The 27,310-nt window shown below is 41.9% G+C and overlaps 2 protein-coding genes and 1 long non-coding RNA gene across 14 annotated transcripts in view; 1 reads left to right on the top strand and 2 right to left on the bottom strand.

Moving 5' to 3' along the window:
- Positions 1-215: 215 nt before the first annotated feature.
- Positions 216-4,074, bottom strand: LOC105490392 (U8 snoRNA-decapping enzyme-like). Of its 4 annotated transcripts, none has more exons than XM_071090911.1 (4): positions 3,991-4,074; positions 3,064-3,129; positions 2,254-2,499; positions 216-1,356 (listed from the first exon to the last, which is right to left on the bottom strand). In XM_071090911.1, the coding sequence occupies exons 2-4, from the start codon at positions 3,079-3,081 to the stop codon at positions 1,144-1,146; spliced, it is 477 nt and encodes a 158-aa protein (XP_070947012.1). In that variant the 5' UTR covers positions 3,082-3,129; positions 3,991-4,074; the 3' UTR covers positions 216-1,143. The 4 variants fall into 4 exon arrangements, with proteins under 4 accessions (XP_070947012.1, XP_011754237.1, XP_070947013.1 ...); XM_011755935.3 differs by lacking the exon at positions 3,991-4,074 and adding an exon at positions 3,698-3,842; XM_071090912.1 differs by lacking the exons at positions 3,064-3,129; positions 3,991-4,074 and adding an exon at positions 2,800-2,997.
- LOC139361869 (uncharacterized) overlaps positions 2,963-27,310 on the top strand; it is a 28,493-nt gene continuing 4,145 nt past the window's right edge. The window contains exon 1 of one of the 2 annotated variants that reach the window (XR_011619683.1): positions 2,963-3,098. This is a non-coding gene — a long non-coding RNA (uncharacterized lncRNA). Of the gene's footprint in view, positions 3,099-14,809; positions 14,951-27,310 lie in introns of those variants that run through there. The other variant, XR_011619684.1, reaches the window with a different exon arrangement.
- Positions 14,098-27,310, bottom strand: part of LOC105490389 (NIMA related kinase 11) — a 310,323-nt gene continuing 297,110 nt past the window's right edge. For 7 of the 8 annotated variants that reach the window (XM_011755916.3, XM_011755920.3, XM_011755919.3 and 4 more), the window contains one exon: positions 14,098-15,002. In XM_011755916.3, the coding sequence (XP_011754218.2) occupies positions 14,807-15,002 (196 nt within the window). In that variant the 3' untranslated portion in view covers positions 14,098-14,806. The remainder of the gene's footprint in view (positions 15,003-27,310) is intronic. The other variant, XM_011755922.3, reaches the window with a different exon arrangement.

Genomic DNA, 27,310 nt, shown 5'->3' with positions numbered 1-27,310 from the left:
GTTCCCAGGAGTAATTGAGAAGATATTGATCAAAGAATACAAAATTTCAGAAATAAGTTCAAAAGATCTGTTGCATGAATGGTGACTATAGTTAATAGCTGCATTATATTTGTGAAAATTGCTATGAGTAAATTTTATGTTCTTACCATGAAAAATGATAAATGTGAGGTAATGCACCATTAGCTCAATTTAGCCACACCACAATGTATACATATTTCAAAGCATCATTTTGTACACAATAAATATAGGCAATTTTTATTAGTCAATGTTAGAAAATATTTTTTTAAAAACTATGTAGTTTACAAAGCTTAAAATATTTGCTATCTGGCTTTTAAGAAAATGTTTGCCCATCCCTGCCCTGGAGTCTTGGAGAGCAAGGATGGCTTTCTATACCTTTTATAGTACGTGGCATTTAGTAGGTACATATTAAATAGCTGTTGAAAGAAGTGAAGGGCCTCAAGTGGCTGGACAGGTATGAGTCAGTTCTCTTCTGATAGTCCCCGAGTCTACAGCGAACCAAAGATGAAAGCTCTGAAGGAGAGACACCAGTACTCACAGGTCTCACGTCCATGCTCCGTCCAAGGGGACCTAGCTACTTCCTTGCCCCTTCTCAGTTTCAGGAGAAGCAAAGTGTTGGAGGTTGGTTAAGACCCTCTCCCACCAATTGCTTTGGTGAACCCTCCAGCAAGGGCATGGCTACTTTCAGGAAAGCAAAGAGGGTCCTCTGCTTCTCTATCCTTCCCAAAAAACATGGGCTGGGCTAGTCCCTAAAGAGTAGCCATGGAGGACTGTGGGAAGGACTCACCCTTGCTGTAGAAGCTCTCTGCAAAGCAAGAGGCAGGCTATGGTAAAAGATGCCAATTCCTGCTTAAATTGAACCTCACAGGTGAAAGATGTCAGGCTGTGTGTGGTCACATTATACATATGCATGCCTGGGGGTTACTAGGCTGTATGCAAATGCACAAGGAAGAGGTAGGCTCTGAGAACCTGCCAGGGCCCCTGGAATGAGCTGTGGATTTTTGTCCCTGATCCCACGAATTGGAGGGTCCTCTACTCAAAACATATGATATACATGTCATCTTTTAATTTGGTATCATCTTGAGGTCCAGAAGAGAAAACATTCCCTTCCTTGTACCAAAGTCCTCATCTCAGGTTCCCTGAGTCCACAGAGGGATGCCTCAGACGAACTGGGATCTGAAGGCCTGAGAAAGCACCAGCTTCCACCACTCCCAAGTCATGGAGGGTATCCAGTAACTGCTCCCGGGCAGCACCAATAAAGCAATTCTCTAGAAAGATGGGCAGGCCTCCCACACCATCACGCAGGGTATACAGGGGCACTCGCACCAGGCCCAGCACCTGTAAAAGTAAGGAGACAGGAGACACTGGGACTCCAGGTAGCTCATGTCACTACCTCCATCCTCTCTTTAGCAGATCTTTCTAGAGCAGATACCTCAACCCTTAATACTCCAGCAGAAACAAGCCCAAGGCTCCTATTTAAAGGAGGCCCAGTGGACCGAACGCTCTACAAATGACCCAAGACATGCTATCCAGCTCCATCAGTGTTAATCCTTATGACATCTGTCCCCTAAAACTCTATTGGCTCCTAACGCCAAAATTCATGCTTAACCCTGCAACAATGGTTCTCAAAATGGGAAACCTAGACCAGCGTTATTAGCATCACTTGGGAACTTTTGAAAAAAACAGATTCTCAGATTTCTGAACCCCTGCCCCCAGGACTTGGGAGTGGTGGAAGCTGGTGCTTTCTCACCCACGATCAGCATTCTGGGAGTAGAATCTAGTCATTTTGTTTTTATAAGCCTCACAGATGATTCTGATACTTGACAAAATTTGAGAACTACCTCCGTATACAATCTGTCTCCTACCCTGGCCTTAAGTATTAGGGCCATATCTTCTTCCTAAGAAAAACAGAGGCCCAACAATAAGGGACTCGGGTAGATGCCTGGCCATTTACACATTATCAACAGAGAGCAGCAGAGAGATGTGGACATGTGTATTCTAGAAAAATCTCTCCAGAGCCCAGTAAAGGGCGAGGTGGGTGGAAATCTTCCCGGGAACCTAGGTTGGCAGTACCATTCAATAAGAGAAGACCAAGATCTCAACTCCACCAAGAAAATGGGGAAGAGGGCAAGTTCTGACAGACGGGGACCTCAATCCAAAAAGAGTTTCTGAGGCAAAGGAAGGAACGGAAGGGAAAGGAATAGGATACGGAGCAGGGTCCCAGACTGGCCCCACCTCCAGCCCGTGGTCCTTGGCGCCTGTTGCGCTGGACTCCACAGCGGACAGCTGCTCGAGCGTCAGAGACTTGGCATCTGATCCAGCGTGGGAGCTGCGGCAGTCAGGGCGCTCCACACGGAAGGCGGCCGCCGCCTCGCCCAGCTGTTCCAGCAGACCACGGTTCAGCCCGTCCTCCAGGCTGCTGTCTTGCGAGTCCACGAATCCGCCAGGGAAGCCCAGGCGCCCATCGAAGAGCATCTGCATCTGCGAGAGGAGGAAGCTGGGATTGGCAGGGACACCCAAGAGTAGCGCCACAGGGAGGGGCAGGGCCATAGTGGAGAGAGGCTGGGCGCGCCCCCTCCTCACCAGTATGGCGTAGCGCAGGCGGAGGCGGCCAAATAGAATCCCAGGGTCAGGCGCGTGCAGGAGCGCATAGCAGGCAGGCCTCCAGCCTGGCCCCAGCGCCAGAGCCTCGGCCAGCTCCAGCTTGCAGGCCCTGGCCATGGCCCGACACTACTCCTCCGCTGTCCCGAAGGCCCACGAGGGCACAAGGGCGGGTCTCACCTCGGACCCATCCGAGAGTGGGCGGTGTCGCAAGGCCCCATCCCTTCAGGGATAAGGGGAGGAACTTAGGCACCTTAGGTCCGGGCGCTGCGACCGGTGCGGGAGGCAGCCAATCAGGGCGGAGCTTGCAGACCGGACTGATGTCCAGGGCCCAGGAACCTTAGGGAAACCATAAGCAGCCTCTGGGTTGGGCTTGCGGCGGGGCGGGGCTGAAGGTATGGCAGCGCCCTGAACCTGGAGCAAGGCTGGTACATAAACGCCTACCTCACAATCTGGAGTCATCTGGAGTGTCCCAGCAGGTGAGGAAGAGCTGGGGCTCTCAGTTGAGTGCTGGGAGCCAAAGAAGCAATAAGTACATTTGGTTGGGTGTGGTGGTACACAAAGCACAAGGCCTGGGTGGGCTTTAGGAGGAAATGAGGCAGGGTTGGCCTCAGACACCAAGGCCCATCCTAGGGAAATGGGGATGGAGAGGCGCCATGGTCTAACAACTATCTTGAGTGGTGAAACTGAGGGGACTTGGTGACTGAGTGAATGGGGAAGAGGGAGCGCTGGGCTAGTGGTGGTTCAGAGTTTCCTGGATGTGGTGTCATTTTCTGAGAAGGGGAGAGTAAGAGAAGGGTAAGCAGTGATAAGTGTAGTTCTAGTCAGGAATTGGGGTGACCATAGGCAGTGGGCAGCTGATCGTGGGGGTCTGACGCACAGGAAATGGCACATGGAGAAGTCACAGGGCAGTGAGATTTTCAGGGGAAGTGTGGGGGTGGAAGGAGCTGTGAGTGAAATCCTGTGGTCCAGGACTGGGAGTGAGGAGGAGTGAGAGGTAGAAGCCTCCTAGGCTTTCTAGTCTTTCCCTCACACACCCTGAGACCTCTGAGCTGTGAAGGAGGGTGGGTTACCCTACCACTAGGGCAGAGGCCTACTCAGGGCCTGTTGCTGAGATGCAGGATCCCTCACCCCAGGCCAGGCCTTCCCCAACCTGCAGAGCGCCCCTACACCAGGTGTCAATATTGATTATGCAATAGAAAGCAGAAGGCAGCTCCTTGACGGGAGCTAGGCATAAAGTCACAGCCTGTAAGTGACAGCATGTGGTGGGAAAGAGTCCGGACCCACCCAGAAATGAGTTTATGACCTTAACAAGCCACTTAACTCCCTCAGATCACAATAGCTCATCTGTTCAGTGGAGATGATACCAACCTATTAGGGATGTTGAGATATGTAAAGCACTTATAACAGTGCCAGGCAGAAAGTAAATGTAGCCATTCTTGGAGTCGAGGGTTGGGGCACCGTGCTATGTGTTATGTTAAAGACCCAGGGGTTGGAACTCAGCCACACTCATCAAGGATGAAAACTGTTGGGCATCATTTTTCCTAGCTTAGTCTTCTGAGTTACAGGGTGGACATGCCAACTACTAACATCAGACGGCCAGATCAAGGTGATAAAGCTGTAAGTGTGATACAATCCACGATGGCCTGCTATCATTCTGGGGACTTGGAAATGGCCTGGCTTCATGTTACACTCACTTTGCTCTAAAAGCTGATAGCAACTGCCAATTTCAGGGTTCCAACTAGACCAACTGAATCAGAATCTGTGGAGGCAATGCAGGGACATATGTGGCTTTTCAAAGGTGTTTCAGGTAACTAATAGCTAAGGTAGAGAAGAGGTGATCTACCCCTTTCCCCAGCATTTCAAAGGTGACCTTGTTTCCTAGATTAGCTACTTTTAAGGATTTAGGGTTAAACATGCCCTTTCCAGATCTTCAGGCTGTTCTTTCTTTCCTGGTTGCTTGAAGAGACGTTTAAAGATGGACTCAAATCAGGCAACACGAAATCTATAAAAACCAAGGCAACAGCTATTCAGGAATTAATGCTTTGGAGACCAGAGCTTTTTCTGGATGAAGGAATATGGAAGCCCTTAAGAACCCCCAACCTTGCCATCCCTTTCAAATCCCTCTTTGCCTCTGCCCCACTTCCCCACCCCCACCAACCATCCCCCATTTCACTATCCTGAGGTAGAATGCCCAGGACTCAAGGCTGGAGGTAGAGGGCTGAGCCATGTACCTAAAAAGCTGCTTCAAGTTCATAATGGTACATGGAACCAAAAATAGCTCTGTGGTCAGTCTAGGAGGATGCTAAGGAACCAATTCATTTTTAAAATAATGAGGAAAAGAATTAAGCATATATCATGCTTTTTTATTTTATTTATTTATTTATTTGAGATGGAGTCTTGCTCTGTCACTCAGGCTAGAGAGTGCAGTGGTGCAATCTTGGCTTACTGCAACCTCTGCCTCCCAGGGTCAAGCGATTCTTATGCCTCAGCCTCCCTGAGTAGCTGGGCTTACAGGTGCCCACCACCACGCCCAGCTAATTTTTGTATTTTTAGTAGAGACAGGGTTTCACCATGGTGGCCAGGCTGGTTTTGAACTCCTGATCTCATGTGATCTGTCCACATTGGCCTCCCAGAGTGCTGGGATTACAGGCGTGAGCCACAGTGCCCAGCCCATCCTGCTTTTTTTATATGGGCGCTTCCTCAGGGCTACTAAATAGTTGATGATAGGAAATTTTTGTTTTAAGTATTCTAGCTAATCAAAGAAGAAGGAGCCAATAACAATTTTACATTTTTTTTAAACTTTAAAGAATTAATGGATCCTAGGGAATGATCATCAATGGTTGCTAACATCATGAAAAGGCAACCAGTTACTGTGCACTTCATGATGGAAGAATACCTCATCTCCTATTAATTTTTCTTTCACAAAATTGAAGTTGAATCTCAACCTAAATACCAATTATTAGAAATATAAAGATGCCCCTTTTTAAAATATCAGGAAGAGACTAGAATGATCCATGTAATAGTGGATTTGAGTTGGAGACATCAGTATTAACTCATGTTTAACTTAATATAGCTACATATGTTTACATAGGGAAATATTTATAGACATGTACACACCTCTTTTAGAAAGTCACTAATCTAATTCGTGAGGCCCCTGCCTTCATGACCTAATCACCTCCCAAAGGCCCTACTTCCAAATGCCAATAAATTGGGAGTTAGGATTTTAACATATGAATTTAGGGGGAACAAAAATATTCAGTCAATAGCAATCATGAAATACAATGAAAGTCTGAGAAACTGTCACAATAAAGACTAGCCTAAGGACACATGACATGACTAAATGGATTAGAGAAATCTGAATAAAGTATAGACTTTGTCTAATGATAATGTATCAAAATTGGTTCATTATTGCAAGAAATGTACCATAATGTAAGATGTTAATTATAGAGTAAATTAGTTGGAGTAATGGGAACTCTAGGTACTGTTTCCACAATTTTCCTGTAAATGTAAAAAGCTTTTAAAAATATATAGATGAGTCTTAGTATATTGCCCAAGCTGGTCTCCAACTCCTGACCTTGAGCTATCTTCCCACCTGCGCTTCCTAAAATATTAGGATTACAGGAGTGAGCCACTGCACCTGGCCTGCAAATGTAAAACTTTTTGTAAAAGTTTGTTTTTAAAACACATGAGGATGCAATCAGTAAATCCTAGACTGAAGGAAAGTTTACAAGAAAAATGACCTGGTTTCATTAATAAATGAATTACAGGGGAAAAAGAAACATGGTGGTAGACTCTATACATTAAAAGAGATTGAGGAGACATATCAATTGAAGCAACTGGGCTTTATTCTAATTTGAACAAATAAAAATTCAACTAGTGAGGGACATGAGAATACTGATTGGATATTTTATATACAGGAATTATGGATAATTGAGATGTGATAGTATTGTGGCTATGTTTCTTAAGAGTTATCTTTTAGAGACACATATATTTGAATAAAGTTTTGCATTGTACAAAACTCTTTCAATGAGAAGATCCCTTTTGGTTCAGGAGAGGGAGAGAGGTAAGAGTGTAGTCTCACTTTTTAGGCAGGAAGAAAGCGATAGCAAACATCTGCCATCTGACAGTTATTTTTAAACCATTCCACTTAATCCTCATGAAATTTTCCAGGTGCTTTGAATGCAGAGCCAAGGTTGAGAACTACTAATTTAGAAGAATATACCATGGTATGAGTGGGGAGGAGATGCCACCAGCGGACAGCTATCAGCTAGAGGCTGTAATTTTACCCAGTTACTTCCTGAAAGTGCTAGATGCTGTTGCTTATTATTATTATTATTTTAAGCATTCACATAACCTAAAATCACATTCAGGAGCCTTAAAGGGGGTGCATTTTCTAGAAGCTAACACTGTTTTTGGTTATTTGCAGGTATAGCATCAAAACTATCCACTGCTCTGTTTTTGGAGTTCATTAAGTAGATCCATTTCACACTATCAAGACAGAATTTTCCAGACACCTGAAGCTCCATGCCTAGACCTTTTATTTTTATTTATTTATTTATTTATTTATTTATTTTTGAGACAGAGTCTCGCTCTGTCACCCAGGCTGGAGTGCAGTGGCGTGATCTTGGCTCACTGCAACCTCCACCTCCCAGGTTCAAGCCATTCTCCTGCCTTGCCCTCTCCAGTAGCTGGGATTACAGGTGCCTGCTGCCACGCCTGGCTAATTTTTGTATTTTAGTAGAGATGGGGTTTCACCATGTTGGCCTCGAACACCTGACCTCGTGATCTGCCTGCCTCGGCCTCCCAAAATGCTGGAATTATAGGTGTGAGCCACCGCGCCCGGCCGCCGAGACCTCTTTAACTGAATACCCCACAAGCACCCCAAACTGAAAACACCCAGGAATGAGCTCAGTATTTTTCCCACTGCCCAATCTGCATGTCTTCCTGTATCCCCAGCTCTGTGAATGAACTATCTCCTGCCCAGTCACCCACGCTATAAAACTACCAGTCCTCACAGACCACTCCATCACTCCTCTACCCATCCAGTCAGTCCTCAGTTCTCTCTCATTATCTCCCCTCAGGATGTCTTGACTTCCTCAGATGCAAGTCAGGCCTTCATCTTTTCAAACCTCCTGCCCTGCTGTCCTGCCTCCAGTCTCACCCTCTTCAAACCTGCTCTCCACCCAGTGCCATGATACAGCTAAAGATCATGTTCATCAATAACTTTGCAGTGGCTGCCCCTAACTACAGGACACAGCAGAGCAAACATGGCAGCATATAGCTGAGCTTTGCCTTCTGTATTGGTGATGTATTGCTGAAACATATTGTAAAATGTATTAACACCATCACAAGAAACATTCATTATTTCACAGTGTCTGTAGGTCAGGAATTAAAAGGGGGTGGTTCTAGCTCAGGGTTTCTCATAAGGTTTTAGTCCAGATGTCAGCCAGATCTGTAGTCAAATGTAGGCTTGACTAGGGCTGGAGAATATGCTCCCATAGCTCACTGACAGCTGGCAAGGTGGTACTGGCTGTTGGCAAAATGCCCCAATTTTTTATCCCAGAGATCTCTCCATAGGGTTGCGTACATGTTCTTACAACATAGTGGCTGGCTTCGTCCAGTGTGGGCGATACAGATGAAATCTGTGTGTTTTGTGACCTAGTCTCAGAAGTCACACACCATCACTTCTACATTATTCTGTTGGTCACACAGGCCGCCCCTGAGGCAGTGTGGGAAGGATCTACACAGGACGTGAATATACCAGAAGTGAGGATCATTGGAAATCATGTTGGAGGCTGGTCACCATGCCCTTCTCTCTAAACCTAACATTATCACTCTCATATTTCATGTTCCACCAGCACCAAAGGATTTCAGATTCCCAGAATCTATAGGGCTGTGTCTTCCATCTTTGTGTTCCTCATGCCTGCAAGATCTTTTCCTCCCTTCTATTTGCCTGGTGAATTCTTATCATTCAAAACTATGTGCCTATACTTAGTGCCTGGTACAGAATGGGAGCTCAGTACACGTTAAGCTGAAATCCAAAGAATAGAATTAGAAGAGACGGTCCAGGTAGGCTCCATGCTGTCATCCCACATTACCTTGAAATATGCTGAAGGCCGGGAAAGTCAGAGTTTGTGACTCACCTGGGCCATTTTGAAAAAGGGTATCCGTATTTTTTCTAAGAAGCCACAGAATAATTTAGTTGGAGACAAACTTCCTCCAGATTTATAAAAATCAATGCCTAAAAAAAAAAAAAAAAAAAATCCCAAGGATTTGATTAAAAAAAAAAAAAAGTGTTGGAGAAGGAATAAAGAGAGTGATGTCAGGAGAAGGAAGACATGTTGGTTAGCTTATTGACATATAATGCCACATAACCACCAACCACAAATCCTGAACAGCATGCAGCAGGACATATGTATCTCTTGCCCGGGAGTTTGTACGTAGCCTGGAGCAGCTCTGCTTTGCTCTGCAGTGGCTGAGGTGACTCTGTGTCACTCTGTGGGCTGGCTGGGGTGGCTCTGCTCCACCTCTGTCATCCTCCTATGATAGACGGGCTGGCTGGTGATGAGGGAGATGCAAGAGAACATATCCAAGTGCACCGACACGTTCCCAGCCCCTTAGTCCATTCCTCAGCCAAAACAAGTTCCATGACCAAACTCAAGAGTCAAGAAGTGGGGAAATATTGAGAACTACAGAGTTATAAGGCAACGGTCAGGGGTATAGGGAGGGCTAAATTGGGATTAAAAATTCAAACTATCAAAGTGGGAAAAGCCAATATTTGGGGAAGAAAAAAGAACGTTTCTAGCTGTTGAAAGATTGTCTCCTGAACTAAACCTAAAAATCTACTTTGAAAATATTCCTATTGGGGCCGGGCGTGGGTGGCTTGCGCCTGTAATCCCAGCACTTTGGGAGGCCGAGGCAGGCGGATCACCTGAGGTCAGGAGTTCAAGACCAGCCTGGCCAACATGGTGAAACCCTGTCTCTACTAAAAGTACAAAAAATATTAGCTAGGTGTAGTGGCAGGTGCCTGTAATCCCAGCTACTCGGGAGGCTGAGGCAGGAGAATCGCTTGAACCCGGGAGGCGGAGGTTGTGGTGAGCCAAGATCGCACCACTTCACTTTAGCCTGGGCGACAGAGTGAGACTCTGTCTCAAAAATAAATGAATAAATGAAATAAAAAAGAAAATATTCCTATTGGAGTCATGTTTTCAATTCTTTATAAATGTTAATAACTATGGTACTCCTAGTGAATATTTGTGAATATATAATTTTATAATGTATATTTGTTGAACCAAATTTCTGAACTTCCTTCTGAAGTTAAGGAAAACTTGAGCATCCTGAGATTTCTGGCGATGATGAACACTGTGGTGTTGCAGATTCATGAACTGTAAAGTGGGCTGAGGCACTGAAAGGAAGCAAGGCTGGTCTGGAGAGTCCACTGACTTGCCCTTCCAGAGCTGTCTTCCTCATGGTTCTGTCAGCTCTTAGCTGGCTCTCGGCTAATTTCTTGTTAAGTGCTAGCTGAAAATGGCTAAAAGTGTTTATCTTTCAGGGTGCATTTGGATGGTAATAATAGAAACCTAAGGAAGTCTTCAGGGATGAATCTCCAATGGTGGAAGATGACAATACATTTAATGATTTTTTCCCTCAAAGTTGAGAACATTTTATGGCATTTAAAGCACTTCAACACATTAGGCTGAATCGCATTGGCAATTTCATGTGATTCAACCTATTGTATTATTTATTCTTTACGGCAATCTTCAGACACAGGTAGGAAACAGATTCAGAGGAAATCACTTTTTTTGCCTTAGATCACACAGTAAATGGTAAGAGTAGGCCTGGAGTCCAAGTCATCTGCTATCAAGTTCAATTTTTTTCCTTACACAGGTGTGGCAGAAGTACTTTAAAACATTTTTTGCTCTGCTGTGCCTCTCTCCTTCCCCCAGCCCCACACCTTCTCCTTCTGTTTGCCTGTTTCTGTTTATCCCCTTAGTGGCCTGGCCCCATTCCCTTCTGATACACTAACTAGTGAACCCATCATTCTTGAAAGAGGAATGTGGTATATTTCCCCCTGTTGAGCTACTGCTTAATTTGTCAACCTCCTTTACCCTGAGCCCACTGTGATGGCTGGACTCTTAAAATATACCTAGAGCTTTGCTCCAACTTCAGCCCCAAAGACATTAAATAATTAACTTCCAGCACTCTCCTTTGTGTGCTTTATCTCTGCATCACCCAAAATAGCTGGTGGCATTTCCTCTGTATAAATAGAAAGCAGAAAGGTCAATTGGCATTTTTGAAATATATATGTATATATTTTTTACAAAGCAGCAAGCTAGCAGGTTCCCTTTATTTGCTCATAGTAACTGTTTCATAGCAAGAAACTTCCTAGTTTAACTCCTTAGTCAATTTCCCCCACCATCTTGCAGTTGGATAGTTATTAATACAATTTGAAGTGGTTCAAAATTAAGATTGAGTGTAGCTGAAGGAGAAAGCATTTTCCCAATGACGATAAGTCAAAGATTTAACCTTCAAGTACTGTTAAATCTTGTTCCCCACTCCCACCCCAGTGAACCAAATGAAAGTAAATTTGAGTGAGCTTCTCTTTAGAGGCATGGAGCTATGATGCAAAATGATATTTCTTCCTAGCTCTTTTTTCTTTTAAGCCTGATGAAGTGCATAACACAAATCCCTGGAGAGTAAGCTGTTTTTAGTCTGACCTGTCTTCTAAGAACCATGTTCTGAAATGCAAGGTATAGGAATGTGACTCTGTTTGTGAAAGAGACTATTTGAAAATCTAGCTATTTCCCCTTAGGACCCAGCACACAAGTTTTGTTCTGTTCTAATGTTATGAAAAACATTAACAAGAAGATTCAGCAATTTTTATTAACTGGGGTAATATTATGGTCCCTGCTCTTCCAGTCATATTTGCAATCTGGTTGGTCACAAAAGGGCATGTGGGCTCTGGGGAGCATTTTCTGGGGTGAGGTCTCGTCCCTGTTAACATGATGGCAATTTGCATGCCCGCTGTCAGCAGCAGTGTGGTCACATGCCCCCATCATCGCAGGTTTCCCAGGGCAAACCTGATTTTCAGTGTTCTACCATGGCAACAACCATGGGCCCTAGATTTTGACTTGGGAAACACACTCAAGTTCCAAATTCTGAAAAGTCTCCGATCCCACCTCCAGAAGCCAGTATTTGAGGTCTGCTTTTCCTGCTGCAGACACAGGGGCTGTGAGAGCACATACATGGTCCTGTCCGCCAGCCTCCCAGCCAGGAATCATTCTCTAGTATGCAGGGAGGGAGGGTGAGAACGAGCATTGTTAGCTTTGGGAAGAGGCAGAGTGAAGATTTGTGCAGCCCCAATACCTCTCCATAGTGTAAGGGAATTGTGGGAACTCAGAAGAGTGATGTTCACAACCCTTGAGCACTAGAGAAATTGTGGGTTCACCTGGTTGGTTCCTTTGGTCGCTGGGCAGGGATAGAAGTGAAGCCACAGGGTAGAGCGTTAGGGCACAGTGACCATGCCCCTTTGTCCTTAAAATAAGCCCATTAAGTTCTCTCAAGTTATTCACACTGACTCCCCTACCACTCCACCCCAATTACTACTTGTTTATACTTGCTGTGAAGTATTTGAAATCTTTGGAGCCTTCCTTGAAGTCCTCATACCACCTTCCAATATGTGAGATTAATTAAGCCCCCAATTAAGAGCAGCCAAACCACTGTTCCAAAAAGAGGGAGGGGGAGAAGAGAGACAACAGAAAGAAAGGTCTTAAACAGTGGTTCTGTGTGGTACCAGTGGCACCGGCACCACTTGGAAATGTGTTAGAAACCCTGACCTCTTGAATCAGAAACGCTGGTGATGGAATTCACCAATCTATGCTTCAGCAAGCACTCCAGGTGATTCAAATGCATGCTCAAATGTGAGAATCACTGGTTTAAAGGAGTGCATCATGCAGGAAGCACAGCACCACTGATAACAGGTTAGTAAGATAAAGAACCTCTCTTAGTTTCCTCAGACATCAGCAGGAGGCAGAAAAGTGAATAACAGTACTGTGGGCATCAAATTCACCCATCTAGTTCTGAAACAATAGATATGTTTTAGCCCCTTATCTTCCCAGAGAAGGGAGTGGGGTGGGTCTGGGTATTGATGAAGATTATCTCCTTGACCAAACTTTAGACAGGCTCTTTTGAGCCCTCTTTTTATGAGGACTCATTCTTGGCTCTGTCTTCAGCCTGCCAAATCCAGTTTTAGCAAGAATTCTGGTAAACTCAGTTTATTGAGAATCCCCCACATTTGATAGCTGATCACCCTCAGTATCTGATCAGATTCCTCATCACCTGCCCTCAATCTCTGATGACCCTTGCCTGCCTTCAGCGGGAGCCTTAAGTCAGTTTAGCAGGAGTCTCCCTGCCATGGTTTGAATATTTGCCCCTCCAAAACTTACACTGAAATTTGATCCCCAAAGCGGTGATGTTGGGAAGTGGGGCCTAGTGGAAAATGTTTGGGTTATGGGGGAGCACCCTCATAAATAGCTGTGGTACAGATCCGGAGTAGTGAGTGAGTTCTTGCTCTCTAGGCTGGATTACTTCTTGTGGGAATCGATTATTTCCCGGAAGTGTGGCTGTTATAATGCCAGGACACCCCTTAGGTTTCCCTGTCTTCGTACTCATCCACTTCCCCTTCACTGCCGTGTTGTGAGGGAGCACGCCAGCTTTCGCCAGAAGCCAGGGCCATGCCCTTGAACTTCTCAGCCTACAAAACCGTGAGCGAAATAAACTTCCTTACTTTATGAATTACTCAGTCTCTGGTATTCTTTTATAGCAACACTAAACAGACGAATACAACCCCTAACCTTTGAATACTCCTCTTAGAAATTTTCCATCCGCCAAGGCTCCTATCCTGCTAATTGGCTAATAATCTCTAGTTTTCTTTGCTTCAGCAAAGAAACTTCAGAGTTGAGCCCAGTGCCTCTCCCATATTGCAATATTGTTGATACCTATCAAAATAGTCCTGAGTACAGTCTTTTTGCCATTTCAATAAGTGTCAGAATAATTTTTTCATTAACAGTATATTTAAATGTGTCTATGTTTAAAAAGCTTCACAAGCAAATCTAATGTAGCTCCATGGTTGAAAATTCTGATAGACAGTGGTTAAGAGTATGGATTCTGGAATGAGACAGACCTGGTTGGTAATGCCAACTCTGCTTCTTGCAGCTGAGTTAATTACCTAACCTAACCTAAGCAAATTACCTAACCTGAGCATCTCTCTTTCTGTTGTCTGTCTCTCTGTCTCTCTCTTTCTCTCTCTTTCACTCTCTCTCTGTCGAGTTAGTGCAAAGATCCAATGAAGGCCCTTAAACTACTAAGTACAGTACTGGTACCCAACAGGCACCAAATTAACCAAATATTACTGGCTCTAAGTAATAATTATCAAAGGATGGATATGTTGCATTCAGTAAGAAAGTTTTACATAAGGAAAAGATAAAATAGGTGATTTATTTTGTAACTGTGAAAACTATGTTTATTTTGAATACAAATCTTGAATTATCTATGGATGAGTTTGAAATAAATCATAGAAGAGAATCACTCTTTGGATTTTTAATCCAGGTCCTTGTGTGTGTATGAAATACATACATTTCTTCCTTGTTAGTCATGGAAGGGCAAAAGTGGACCAAAAACACGTCAGCTAAGACAGGTATGTCTGGCTTCTGGGCTGCAGCTCAGCACGTTGTAGGCTAGGGTCCAGTGACCTTCACTGGCTGGCTGCTCACAGTCCACGAGACCCTAGGCAGTCAGGCACTGAGCTCTGTCCTCCAGCTGAAAATGATGAAGAGCACATGGCTTCTCCCAGGTCATTGTCAGGGTGACTTAATTCTGCTGGAAGCCCTGAGGGCGCACGTGAGAGAAATGCTTTACAAGAGAGCCAAACTTGATCTACAAGCTTATCTCAGGGTATAGTCCAAATAACACTTATGACTCCAAGCACAGGCAGCCATGCTCACCGCTCTCTAAAGAAGCCAGTACTTCTGACGAGGAATTGAAAGTCAATATGAGAGCTCTGCTTTTGTATCCATTCCCCATAATAGAGTTCAGCTTCTATGTTAAATGAATTTTCACATACATTTGTCCACTTGAACTCCTGCTTCTTTTTGACTGTTGCCTAGAGATGGTTCTGGAGAGTAGGTTATTTTCCCATCGTGATCAGCAACTGCTCTTCAAAGTACAGGAGCTGGTCCACTTCAAAACAGTCGCTGGCTCGAGGCACCACTTTTTCCAAACGCTCCCGGATCTCTGCTTCGCTAGCATTCTGATGCCTTGCTCTCTTGAGGTAATTATAGACCTCTTCAAATACTTCTGTCCCCAGCTTCTGCATGGCTGATCTGCCAAAAAAGTTACAAAAGATTATGAAGAGTTACGTATTAAGATCACCTGCAGGAAAATGTGCTTTTAAATCATTGATTTTACAAACATTGTCATTCTGGGATTTAGAATAAAAGGGGGAAGAAGGGCACAATGTCTAAACTGTGCCCTTTTTTAAACATTTAACAATATTCAACAAATAATGCCTCAATGTCTATTATGTGCCAGGTACCCTTCAAGGAACTGGGAATATAGCAGTAAACAAGTTAGGCAAAGTCCTGCCCTTGTGTGTGTCTATATATATAATACACAGATATACACACATATGTGTTTATATAAACGTATGTATATATAACACATATACACATAAGATAACAGATGGTTCTAAGTGCAATGAAGAAAAAGCAGGATGAGGCAGGCAGGAAAATCCTTCTGAGGAAGTATCATTTAAGCAAAAGCTCTTAGGAAGTAAGAGAAATACCAGGGGCTAGAGAATTTGGGCCCTAAGGCTAAAACATACTGGAAAAATAACAAGAAAGCTATTGTGGCTGGAGTTAGTAGAACAAAGGGAAACAGGATTGTGGGATATAAAATCCTGAAATAGTTAATAATAACAAAATAACAATGAGGAGGAGGAGGAGGAAAATGAGGGGGAGAATAGTTTTATTTGCCACTTGCCAGGCTCTTTTCTACTCACTTTGCCCTTACAATCACACTTAACCCTTACAACAGCTTTACGAAGGACGCGATTTTTTAAATCCCTATTTTACATATGAAGAGACTGAGGCTTAAAAGGGGCAAAGTTATTTGGCCAAGTTTCCAACAAGGCCAACATTCATTTTTTCCACACCTCCAGTGTTTGTCCTTATGTCAACATAATCTTTATGTTATAATCACATTGCCATATCTAGTGTGTTTATTTCACCATTGACTGTTTTCCTCTATCTCCAGAAAGGGTCACAAACTAAAGACCTATGGGCAAAATTTGGCCCACAACAATACCATGTTTTATCTTCATTATTTTTAAATGTTTTAATGTGAATGTCTTTATGTGGGGCCTGCAAGCGCTCTGTACTCTGCATTTTCTGACCATCTTTGACCTACCTCCCCTATGCTTTATCACCTTATACCAGGCTGCTTCTCATAGTTCTTCTACCCGCTTAACTCAGGGGCATTCAAGTTGGTGGATTTAGTTTTGGGTTCTTCACAGTTGTCGTTCTTAATGGCCCCATATTGTTCCACTGAATTTATGTGCTAATATTTACTCCATTATCCCTTCACCAAACAATGAGCTTTTTTCGCTTCTTTTCACTATAACATAATATGAATATCTCATCTTCAGACATTAGGCTTTTTCATTTTAGAGGAATATTTTATGACATCAAATTTTTAGGAGTTGGGCTATTACATGTGTGTGTTCACTCTAAAAATTTATGTGCGTACTTAGGGTTTCTGCACTTTTCTCTGAAGAACAGAGAAAAGAGTAAATATATGTTGTGCTTGATTAAATGATAAAAATGTTATGGGAATGAGATTATTAGGTCAAAGTGTATAAATGTGTGACTTTAACTTGAAGAAATACTTCTTTTTCTTCATTTCAATGCATTTGGTAAAAAGAAAAACCAGGATGTGTATTTTTTCACAATTTTAAAAAAATTTTTTATTTTTATTTATTTTGAGATGAAGTCTCAATCTGGTCCCCCAGGCTGGAGTGCAATGGCGTGATCTCGGCTCACTGCAAACTCCACCTCCCGGGTTCAAGTGATTCTTCTGCTTCAGCCTCCTGAGTAGCTGGGATTACAGGCGCCTGCCACCATGCCCGGCTAATTTTTGTATTTTTGGTAGAGACGGAATTTCACCATGTTGGCCAGGCTGGTCTTGAACTCCTGACCTCAGGTAATCTGCCCACCTTGGCCTCCCAAAGTGCTGGGATTACAAGCGTGAGCCACCGCGCCCAGCCTTTTTTCACAATTTTTGAAGCATTAATGCTTAACAGTAATGATGGTAATGTTGATAATAACATTGGAGACATTAGTCATAGACTCATTCATTTTATAAGCTTTTATTATTCAGTGTTATTCAACCTTGTAATCTCTAAATCATAGGATATGTGTTATGTATTGTGGCATATAAAGAGATGAATAAGTAATTCTTCTAGCTCTGGTTTAAAGGCTAGTAATGACAATGCAAGACATAAATTTTTAATTTTAACTAACATTTCTATAGCCCTTTAGAGCTTGCAAAGTGCTTTTGCATTCATTATATCAAATGCTCCTTGTGAACTAGGCAATTCATTAAACATTTGTCTTCATTTTACAGATGAGAATAAGTAGGTTTTTAGTAGTCTTTCAGAAGCTCCACAGTTAGTGTGGTGGAGTTTGGACTCAAATGCTGATCTTAAAACACCAGATGCTGGAGAAACCAGCAGCCCTACGCTCCACAATAGGTTTCCCACCTTCTGTCATGAGATTATCAGGACTGATTCCAGCATGCCTGACATCCCTAGTCACCTCAGTTACCCCCAAAATCAGGCGTTTATTTTGCTGACATGTACCAAACCCTGGTCATTCCCTTCATACATTGATTACTTCAGTGACTAGCCCACTCTCTTTCTTCCACCTTGTACTCTTGTCATCATTCTTGACTTCTGTATCCTTGCTGTCTCTGGTTTTGAACTGCCTCACATTCAGCCGTCATTTCTTTTACCCTACCTGAGTTGCCCATTCCCATGATCATATCAATTGACCTCCTCAGTGCCAATGACTACATGACCTCTGAAATTGATTTCACGCCTCCTACTCTCTAACCACCCCCTCTATGCCCTCCCACCATACTTACCAGCCAATCTTCCACTTCATGGTGCCCTTCATTCCTTCGACTCCACCCCCATGATAATAATTACTCACTCCCTTTGTAACCTCATATACTCACTCCCCACCTCCTCACAGTTATATTTCATGGCCCATCATCACAACCATTATCTTGCAAATACCTTTGACTTTTTCCACCCCTTTTCCCTTTGTTTGGCAAAGACCTAATGGCTAAACTCAGTCATATACCTACTCCATGGCTGTACCCAAACAAGAGAATATTTACGGAGAAAAGCATCCAAATGTACCAAGTCTCTCATTTAAGATGATAATCTTGATTCACAATGGTGCTCAGCACTACCCAACGATCTTACCGTATCTCCCCAGTATGTTTATTTTCCTCCCCAAATGACTATCTCAAATGTTTGCCTTTATTCTTTTAAAACATATTTTATTTTTTATTTTTAAATTTTATTGTGTATATTTGAGGTTTACAACATGATGTTTGGGGATACACATAGATAATAAAATGGTTACTATAGTGAAGCAGATTAATATATCTATGACCTCACATAGTTACTTTTTAATGACAAGAACAGCTAAAATCTACTTATTTAACAAAAATTCCCAATACAATACAATTTTATTAATTTTAGTCCTCATATTGCACATGAGATCTCTAGACTTGCCCATCCTACCTATCTACTGTTTTGTATCCTTTGACCTACATTCTCTCATTTCCTCTCCCCTACCAACCCTGCCTGAGGTAACCATTGTTTCATTCTCTATCTCTGTGTACTTGAACTCTTTTTTTTTTTTTTTAATATTCCATATGTAAGTGAGGTCATGCAATATTTTTCTTCCTGTGTCTGGCTGTTTTTCACTTAGCATAATGTCCTCCAGGTCTTTCCATGTTGTGGCAAATGACAGGATCTCCTTTTATAAGGCTGAATAATATTCCATTGTATATCTATGCCACCCTTTCTTTATGACTTCTCTATTGATAGATATTTAGGTTGTTTCCATATCTTGGCTATTGTGAACAATGTTGCAATGAACATGGCAGATATCCTGATGAAGTGGTATTTTCTTCTCCTTTGGGAAGAGGGATTTGCTGGGTTATTGGTAGTTATATTTTTAATTTCTTTAGGAACCTTTATATTGTTTTCCATAGTGCCTGTACCAGTCTACTGTCCCCCAGCTGTATATATTAGGGTTCTCTTTTCTCCACACCAACATTTGTCATTTCTTCTTTTTGATAACAGATATTCTCAGGGGTGTGAGGTAGTATTTCATGGGTTTTAATTTGCATTTTTCTGATGATTAGTGACATTTAGCACCTTTTCATATATCTTTTGGCCATTTTAATGTCATCTTTGGAGAGATATCTGTTCAGGTCCTCTGCCCTTTTTTTTTTTTTTGAGACGGAGTCTCGCTCTGTCGCCCAGGCTGGAGTGCAGTGGCTGGATCTCAGGTCACTGCAAGCTCCGCCTCCCGGGTTCACGCCATTCTCCTGCCTCAGCCTCCCGAGTAGCTGGGACTACAGGCACCCGCCACCTCGCCTAGCTAGTTTTTTGGATTTTTTAGTAGAGATGAGGTTTCACCATGTTAGCCAGGATGGTCTCAATCTCTTGACCTCGTGATCCGCCCGTCTTGGCCTAGCAAAGTGCTGCAATTACAGGCTTGAGCCACCGCCTCTGCCCATTTTAAAAACTGAGTTATTTGGCTTTTTGCAGTTAAGGTGTAAGAGTTTTTATAAATTTTGGATATTAACCACTTATTAGATACGTGGTTTGCAAATATTTTTTCCCAGTCTGTAGGTTGTCTTTTCCTTTGTTAATTATTTCTTTTGCTGTGTAGAATCTTTTTAGTTTTATATAGTACCATTAATTTATTTTTGCAAAAGATCAGAATAAAAATAAATCAAATAGGGAATAAAAAACATAGAAAAAAATTAATCAAACCAAGAGTTGGTCATTTGAAAAACAAAACACGATTGAGAAAGCCCTAGCCAGACTAACTATGAAAAAAAAGAAAATACACAAATAATAAATCAAAACAGAAATAAAAGTGGAGACATTACATCAGATGCATCAGAAATAAAAAAGGATTATAAGGGACTGATATAGTTTGGATACCTGTCCCTGCACAAATCTCATGTTGAATTGTAATCCCCAGTGTCGGGAGTGGGGCCTGGTGGGAGGTGTTTGGGTCTGGAGAGCTGTTCCCTCATGGCTTGGTGCTGTCCTTGTGATAAGGAATGAATTCTCACAAGATCTGGTTATTCTAAAGTGTGGCACCTCTCCCCTCCCCACTCTCTCTGTCTTGCTACTGCTATGTTACATGCCTGCTCCCACTTCCCCTTCTGCCATGAGTCAAAGCTCCCTGAGGTCTTCCCAGAAGCCAAGCAGATATTGGTGCTATGCTTGTACAGGCTGGAAAACCATGAGCCAATTAAACCTCTTTCTTTATAAATTACCCAGTCTCAGATATTTCTTTATAGCAATGCAACAATAGCCTAATACAGAAAATTGATACCAAGGAGAGGGGTATTGCTATAAAGATTCCTGAAAATGTGGAAGCAGCTTTGGAACCTGGGTAATGGGCAGAAATTGGAAGAATTCAGATAGCTCAGAAGAAGACAGGAAGATGAGGAAAAGTTTAGAACTTCCTAGAGACTGGTTAAATGGTTGTGACCAGAACCTTTTATAAGGTTTTATAGTGCTGATAGTGATATGAACAGTGAAGTCCAGGCTGACAAGGTGTCAGATGGAAATGAGGAACTTATTGGGAACTGGAGCAAAGGTCACAGGTGTTATGCCTTAGCAAAGAGCTTAGTTGCATTCTGTCCATGCCCTAGGGATCTGTGGAAGTTTGAACTTCAAAGTGATGATTGAGGGTATCTGTTGGAAGAAATGTCTAAGCAGCAAAGCCTTCAAGATGTGGCCTGGCTGCTTCTAACAACATATGTTCAGATATTGGAGCAAAGAAACGATGAAATTTGGAATTTATATTTAAAAGGGAAGAAGAGCATAAAAGTTTGGAAAATCTGCAGCCTAGATATGACAAAGAGAGAAAAAGCTTTTTTTGGGGGAGAGAAATTCAAGCAGGCTATGGAGCAACCACTTGCTGGAGATACTTGCATACCTAAAAGTGGGTCAAGTGTAAATATCCAGACAATGAGGAAGAGGCTTTAAAAGCATTTCAATGATATTCATGGCAGCCCCTCTCATGACAGGCCCAGAGGCCTAGGAGGGAAGAATGGGTTCAGGAGCCAGGCTAAGGGACCTACTGCCCTGCACAGCCTCAGGACACTGCTCCTCACATCCCAGCTGCTCTGGTTTCAGCCTTGGTTCAAAGAGGCCCAGCTCAGGCCAGAGCTCCAGATGGTGCCAGCCATAAGCTATGGCAGCTTCTACATAGTGTTAAGCCTGCAGGTGCACAGAATGCAAGAATGAAAGTGGCTTGGAAGCATCTGCCTAGGTTTCAGAGGATGTATGCAAAAGCCTAGTGTTCAGACAGAAGTCTGCTGCATAGGTGAAGCCCTCACAGAGATACTCTGCCGGGGCAGTGTGGAAGGAGAATGTAAGGTTGGACTGTCACCCTGGTTCTCAGCCAATGGCCTTACCTATTTTCTCAAATGGAAAACCAAAACAATCATGTAAACATTCCATTTTCCCAGTACTCAAACTGCCCACTTATTTGGATCAGTAACTATATACTTGACCTCCTCTTCTGTGCCTAATTAAGGGATCCTCCCTGCTCCTATCAAAGAAAAAACTCTACCTGAGTGCTCTGGATTCTGGCCTCTGTCGCCATCACAGTGACATTCCCTCCTGCAGTCATCTTCTCTCTTTACCTCACAATCACTTTCTACCTCTACTGGATCTTTCCTGTCAGGGTACACACATGACCTGCTCTATCTTTTCCTAAACAATAAAACCTCCTTTAATCTCCACATCCCCCAAGGCTCATCCCCTTCTCAACCCATCACTTTGATCTCTATTCCCAACAAAACTTCTTGAAAGAGTTTTATTTGTTGCTTTTTTACTGCACACTCTTTGTCAATCCACTCCTCTTGAGTCTTGGTCCTCTCTTTTTCCCTGAAACTACTCTTGCTATGGTATCAATGACTTTCATATGGCCAATTCCCCGATCACTTCTTTGTATACATAAATTTTTAAATTCTTTTTTAAAAATTGAGGTAAAAGTCATTTACCATAAAATTCCTGTTGTTTATAAATTGGCCAGTCTGAAGCATTTTGTTATAGCATTGGAATGGAGTAAAATACTTAAATTTTCTGTGCCTTGGGTTTCTTATATTTAAGTGGGGATTTCATATACACACATACATGCATACATATATACACACACACCCCTTATCGTGATAGCTATTATTTTACTATCATGCACGTTATTGTTGCTTCCTCAGTGGTGAATTGCACAGCAATCCTATTTCTGTTAAACTGGAAGCCTCAAACAATTTTGTAGCTCTATCTTGGTTAAGATACTGTTTTAGTTTTTTTAACTTCTCTGGATGAATTTGAAAAAAAAGACACCAGGAGACTAGTGACACAGTGGGAGTGAAAAACATGTAATTTCTTAGAAATAATCATGAAAACCTGGTTTACCAGAAAGCCTTAAAAGAACACAGGCATAGTTTAAGGAAACCCTGAAAATGATTTTATGGAATATAAGAAATCTCTGCACATCAAATATGTATGAGTCACTGCAGGAATGGAATGGTACAATGTACTTTACCTTTAATATTGTCATTTCAACCATCATTTGGTGCTAACAAGCATCGGGAATCTTCATTAAGGATACATTTTACAGAAAGAGGTTTAAAGTTCTCCATGTGTAGTGTTTCAAATGGCTGTCTCTGAATCAGGTGGGCAAAGACAGAACAGCTCTCTCTCCAGAAACAGGCAGGTGAACTGATAGATGCTTCCATAGCCTGCAGCCTGCTCAGATGGAGCATGTGCCTTGAAGGCCTCTTTCAGTCAACAGCACTTCCCTCTTGCTCAGTTCACCCTAGGCATGATCCTGAGTGCAAGCGTTGGTTTAATATACTGTCAAAAACCATTTCTAAAAATATTATTTTAATTGTGACTTAAATACCCACCATCATTCATAATCATAGTAAATGCAGATGGACTAGACTCACTGACTGAAAAACAAAATCCAGCTAGGCGTTGTTACAAGAAATACACCTACAACATGAGAGCATTGAAAGATTAAAAGTAAAATAATTTTTCACAAAGCTACCAGGCAAATAATAACCCAAAGAAATCTAGGGTAGCCATATTAATATGATAAAAATACATTAAAAAAGCATTATTAGAGATAAAGAAAGTCACTACATAATAATTCAATTCACAAAGAAGAAAAAAAATTCTAAATGAGCATGCATCTAATAAAACAGAATCAAAATACATAAAGCACTATAAAAAGAAACTGTCAGATATATTCTTACAATGTTGGATTTTAATATACCTTGCTCAGTTATTGATAAGTGAAGCATTCAAAATATTAGTAATGATAGAAAATATCTGAATAACATACTTAATAAGCTGAACTTAATAGATACACATAGAGCAAGACATTCTTCCCAGGCTCTCATGTAACATTTACGAAAACTGACCATGTGCTAGACAATTTAAGCTTCAATGAATGCTGAATATCAATGAATGCTGAATAATTGGTTTCACATAAAATCTAGTGGCTGACCACAATAAAATGGTTAGAAATCTGTAGTAAAAATAAAGATTAAACATTTATACATATGAGTAAATTTTAAAATAATACATTCTAAATAAATTATGGGTCAAAAACAAAACCAGTCATGCCATAAACAAACTCATTTTAGGCTGACAAAAAAGCTATAGGTGTTCCCGTCTTGGAATATTGCCATGTAAACTTATTCTGATATTTGGAAAACACACTATAATAGTTCTGCAATGATGCATTTGAATTTTTAGGATTCATAAATAGAAAATTCTATTTAAGAGGACTCTTGCTGTTATCTAAGATGTGAGAAGGGAGGGCAGTGTTCTCTGTGCTGTTCAAATTAAGAGAGTTCCTATGTTCCCTTTTTCAAAGAGAGGGACGTGGGGTGGCAGGAACTATTCCTTTATTTAGTTGGGTATCTCAAATAAAAAGAACTTATATTTTCATTTTTTTCTATTTCTATGCTGTATTTCCTTTCTAAATTTTATCATTTTGTTCAAGAATCAAAAGCCTTTTAAGTTTTTTAGGGATCGTCAAACATCATTTTAGTCCAAATACTTCATTTACAGGTTGTTTTGCCCAAGATTGAATTGGCAGTTGGGGACAAATAGGGGACTAGAGTCCAGGTTTCAGGACTCTCAGGACAGTGCTCATTGGCTGGATAATGTTCCCTGGGCACAGGAGTCAGGAATCCTGAAGGAAGGTTCCCTAATGTTCTAAAATTTGAACTGTTTGGGGTCACATCCCAAATATGTGTTTGGCTGACTCCCCTGCTGATGAAAAACTATTAAACACCAAGAAAGCTCTTCCTCTCTCCCCTGCCCATTTCCTCCAAACTCAGTCTCTCATCCTCCAAATTCCTTTACTTACCTGTTCCTGTGCTTACCTTTCATTTATAAAAAAATACATTTTATCACATCTACTTATTTGCCCATCAACTATAGACTATGCTGTGTACCCTCTAATTGTTTATCTCTATCTCATAAGGGTTCTAAAGAATAGAGCCATAGCTGCTTAGTTTTATAAGGATAATATGTAAAATGTCCTCACATTTTAAATATTATTTTAATTTTGAATCAATCCCATACTAACAGAAACGTTACAGGAATAGTATAAAGAACTCTTTTGTCCCTGAGTCTTTTGAGAATAAGTTGCTACCCCAATGTCCCCCACTCATACTTCGTGTATATTTTCTACAAATAAAAACACTTCTACATAACCACAGACCTGCCACCAAAATCACCAGTCAATCAAATTGATATTGATAGATCTGATTCTCTTATCTTGTATATGGAAACATTCAGATTTCCCCCAGTTGTCCAATAACACTGCCTTATAACAAAGCATTCAAAATAATCATGAGTTCCATTTACTTGTCATGTCTCTTTAGTTTCCTTCAATGATCTGGATGCTAGAATGTCCCTCAATTTGCATTGCTCATGCCTTTGGGATTTACCAGCTCTTACCCTCTGGTCATCCATCCTTTTATGTATTAGCCTAAAGGATGACTTCAGGAGTAGTGTCTTTCATTATCTTGAGGCATTATTAGAGAGCTCCACCTACGCCAGTTCAAGAAGGTTCTCACTTCTCTTGGGTAAGAACAAAGCCCTGATAGTAACAGGAGAAGGATCTTGCCACTTCCAGGTGCCTACTAGTGATTCTTCCATGCAATCTGTTCCTGTTGTACTATAAAAAACAGGACTCCTCCTAGGGAAGGGAAGCAGCTTGTGAAGTGAGTTTCCAGAAGCTCAGAATACAATGCTTTGTCCCAAATATTTCCCTGTACCCCCACCATCACACTTTATAAATCCCACCAGTGAAGGGTACATTCATACAGCGGAAGAAATCACTTCTCAAAGCAGCTGTTAGCTTCCTAGGATAAGGGTCAGGGGCTGCAAAGCTGAGCACAGTGAGAAGACTGAAGCCTCGTCAGACACTCTAAGTGCTGGATGGGATTCTGTTGCCAACTTTCCGGGTGAGGGACTTTCACTTTTCAGAGCCTCAGTTACTTCATCTGCAATGTAGACTAAATGATTTCTAAGGATTCTTTCAGCTCTAAATGTTCAGATTCAATTATAAGTGAGAGCTCAGGAAGACATTCTTTGCTTACAGGTGATCAATAATTATTTGTTGACAAAATGAAGTAAAAAATGACTCGAAGGCCAGAAGAAAATAGACACTTTGTGAGTCATGAATTTCACTCTTTTTAAAAATAGTATCTGAGTAAGCAAATTATTTTTAAGAGCTTTCAATCATGAGTAGTTCTTGCTCAGAGAGAGGGGAATATAGAAGAAAATCTGTTTTTTTAAGAGTATGTTAAGTACCAGGAACGTTTTGTTTTTATTTCATCTTTGTGGAATTCCCTCTTTTATTTTATTTTATTTTTTTTTATTTTTATTTTTTTGAGACGGAGTCTCGCTCTGTGGCCCAGGCTGGAGTGCAGTGGCCGGATCTCAGCTCACTGCAAGCTCCGCCTCCCGGGTTCACGCCATTCTCCTGCCTCAGCCTCCCGAGTAGCTGGGACTACAGGCGCCCGCCACCTCGCCTGGCTAGTTTTTTTGTATTTTTGTAGTAGAGACGGGGTTTCACCGTGTTAGCCAGGATGGTCTCGATCTCCTGACCTCGTGATCTGCCCGTCTCGGCCTCCCAAAGTGCTGGGATTACAGGCTTGAGCCACCGCGCCCGGCCTTATTTTTGTATATATTTTTTAAATTGATAAAAAAATTATATATAACAAAATTTCTTATTTTGAGTGTACAGCTCTATGAGTTTTGACAAACTCATTCAGTCATCTAACTCACACCTCAACTGAGATACAGAGCAATTTCATCACACTCCAAAATTCCCTCATATCCTTTTGTAACCAAATCCACCCTCCACCCCTTGGTGATGACTGACCTGTTTCTGTTCCTTCAGTTTTGCCTCTTCCAGAATGTCATATGAATGGAATCATTCAGAATGTAGCTTTTTAAGAAATAGTGACTTTCACTTAACACAGCATCTTTGAAACTGTTGTATGTATTATAATTTGTTCCTTTTATTGCTGATGAGTGTTTCACCGTATGGGTGTGCTGCAGTTGGTTTATCTGTTCATAGCTGGCCAATATTTGGGTTGTTCCCAGTTTTTGAAGATTGTGAATAAAGTTGCTATATGTATTCATATGTAGGTTTTTGTGTGGACGTATATTTTCACTTGACTTGGATAAATACCTAGGAGTGGAATTTCTGGATTGTATGGTAAGTGTATATTTAATTTTATAAGAAACTGCTTATTGCTTCTCAGCCTTTTGGCGAAAATCAAGTGTGAATAAACCACTCAACTGTTTTCCAAAGTGGCTGTTCCATTTTGCATTCCCACCAGCAGTGTATGACAGTTCTAGTTGCTCCATATTCTTGCCAGACTTGGTATTTAAAAAAAAAACCAAAAAACAGCCGGGTGCAGTGGCTCACGCTTGTAATCCCAACACTTTGGGAGGCCGAGGCGGGTAGATCATGAGGTCAGGAGATCAAGACCATCCTGGCCAATATGGTGAAACCCCGTCTCTACTAAAAATACAAAAATAAGCCAGGTATGGCGGTGTGTGCCTGTGGTCCCAGCTACTTGGGAGGCTGAGGCAGGAGAATCACTTGAACCCAGGAGGTGGAGGCTGCAGTGAGCTGAGATCGTGCCACTGCACTCCAGCCTGGGTGACAGAGCATGACTTCATCTCAAAAAAAAAAAAAAAAAAAAAAAAAGAAAAAATTTATGCCAAGCACTTGATTATCTATTTTTTAATGTGTTATTTACA

The sequence above is a fragment of the Macaca nemestrina genome, chromosome 2 (assembly GCF_043159975.1).
Source record: "Macaca nemestrina isolate mMacNem1 chromosome 2, mMacNem.hap1, whole genome shotgun sequence".
Taxonomy (NCBI): domain Eukaryota; kingdom Metazoa; phylum Chordata; class Mammalia; order Primates; family Cercopithecidae; genus Macaca; species Macaca nemestrina.
The sequence above is the reverse complement of the archived record's forward strand: the minus strand, read 5'-3'. Positions and strand labels throughout refer to the sequence as shown.